This window comes from Mandrillus leucophaeus, unplaced genomic scaffold (genome assembly GCF_000951045.1).
Source record: "Mandrillus leucophaeus isolate KB7577 unplaced genomic scaffold, Mleu.le_1.0 Scaffold1478, whole genome shotgun sequence".
NCBI lineage: Eukaryota > Metazoa > Chordata > Mammalia > Primates > Cercopithecidae > Mandrillus > Mandrillus leucophaeus.
Window position 1 is genome coordinate 88889 of NW_012101452.1, and position 1460 is coordinate 90348.

The 1460-nt window shown below is 31.3% G+C and overlaps 1 protein-coding gene across 1 annotated transcript in view; it reads left to right on the forward strand.

The window, feature by feature from the left end:
• The window catches only part of LOC105535552 (ankyrin repeat domain-containing protein 30B-like), a 38289-nt gene extending 37946 nt beyond the window's left edge, over positions 1-343 (forward strand). The window contains 2 exon segments of the mRNA XM_011974663.1: positions 138-162; positions 165-343. Of these exon segments, the coding sequence (XP_011830053.1) occupies positions 138-162; positions 165-343 (204 nt within the window).
• Positions 344-1460: the final 1117 nt, after the last annotated feature.

Genomic DNA, 1460 nt, shown 5'->3' on the forward strand with positions numbered 1-1460 from the left:
GATTCAATGGTTCTTCAACTGATACCTACTTATAAAAACTCTTTCATTGTATAAATGTACAAGTTATTCTTTAGTTTCAGAGGAACCATGTTATGCCATTTTGACTGCTAGCTAAAAGTTTATTTTGTTTTATTTAGGTTTCTCACACTCATGAAAATGAAAATATCTCCTACATGAAAATCGCATGTTGCAAAAGGAAATTGCCATGCTAACGCTGGAAATACCCAAACTAAAACGCCAACACCAGGAGAAGGAAAATAAATACTTTAAGGACATTAAGATTTTAAAAGCAAAGAATACTGAACTTCAAATGACTCTAAAACTGAAAGAGGAATTCCTCTAGCACTGCTGGGTTAGGGTCTCCCTGAGCCGGTCTCAGCAACTTTTCATGATAACATTAATATGTGTATGATTTTATAATCTCTATTTCCTTCACTTTAAGTTTCATGAAGGCAAGAATGACATCTATTTAGTTTTTTCTGTAGTGTTATTACATCTATTATTTTATCTGGACATAAAAGGCACACATGATTTATATAATACTGTAAAATAAAGTAAATTATGCAAAATTTTACTGATGTAGTCAATTAAATGATGTTAAAATATTTAAAAGAATTTTATAATGGAATAGAAAAATGTGTGTGTTAAAAATAAAAAGAACTGAAAATTCTGTATTTGGTATATAGGCAATTATATAGAAGAAAACAAAAACAAAACCACAGACTATGCACTAAAATGCTTGAAAAATACTTTATCACTTTTTCATTTATGAAGCTCAGTTTTGATAGACACAAAATTCTTGGCTGGCTTTTATAAGGTTCCAAGCTAAAAGCAGGAGGATCCCAATCCCTCTGGTTTGTAAGGTTTTTGCTGAGATATTAGCTGTTAGTCTGACAGGTTTTTTTTTTTTTTCTTTTTTTTTTTAATAGGTTACCTGATACTCTGTCTCACAGCTCTTAAAATTCTCTCCTTCACATTGACTTTTTTCAGACAAACAAGTGCTGGGGGAATTTGCCACTTCCAAACCAGCACTACAAGAAATGCTAAAGGGAGTTCTAAATTTTAAAACAAAAGCTTGCTATACAGCAAAATAGAACCTCCTTAAAGCAAAAAACTATCAGGGCCTATGAAACAATAACACAATGAAAAACATAAAATGTCTAATTAACAACAGGATTAATTAAATAGTACCTCACATCTTAACATTAACATTGAATGTAAATGGCCTAAATGCTCCAAGTAAAAGAATATAGAATGACAGAATGTGTAAAAATCCACCAACCACATATTCGCTGTCTTCAAGAGAGTCACCTAACACATAAGGACTCATTAAACTTAAGGTAAAAAGGTAGAAAATGATATTCCACAAAAATGAAAACTAAAAGCAAGCAGGAGTAGCTAGTCTTATATCAAACAAAACAAACCTTAAAGCTACAAAGCTTTGTTGCTGTACAGTCTGT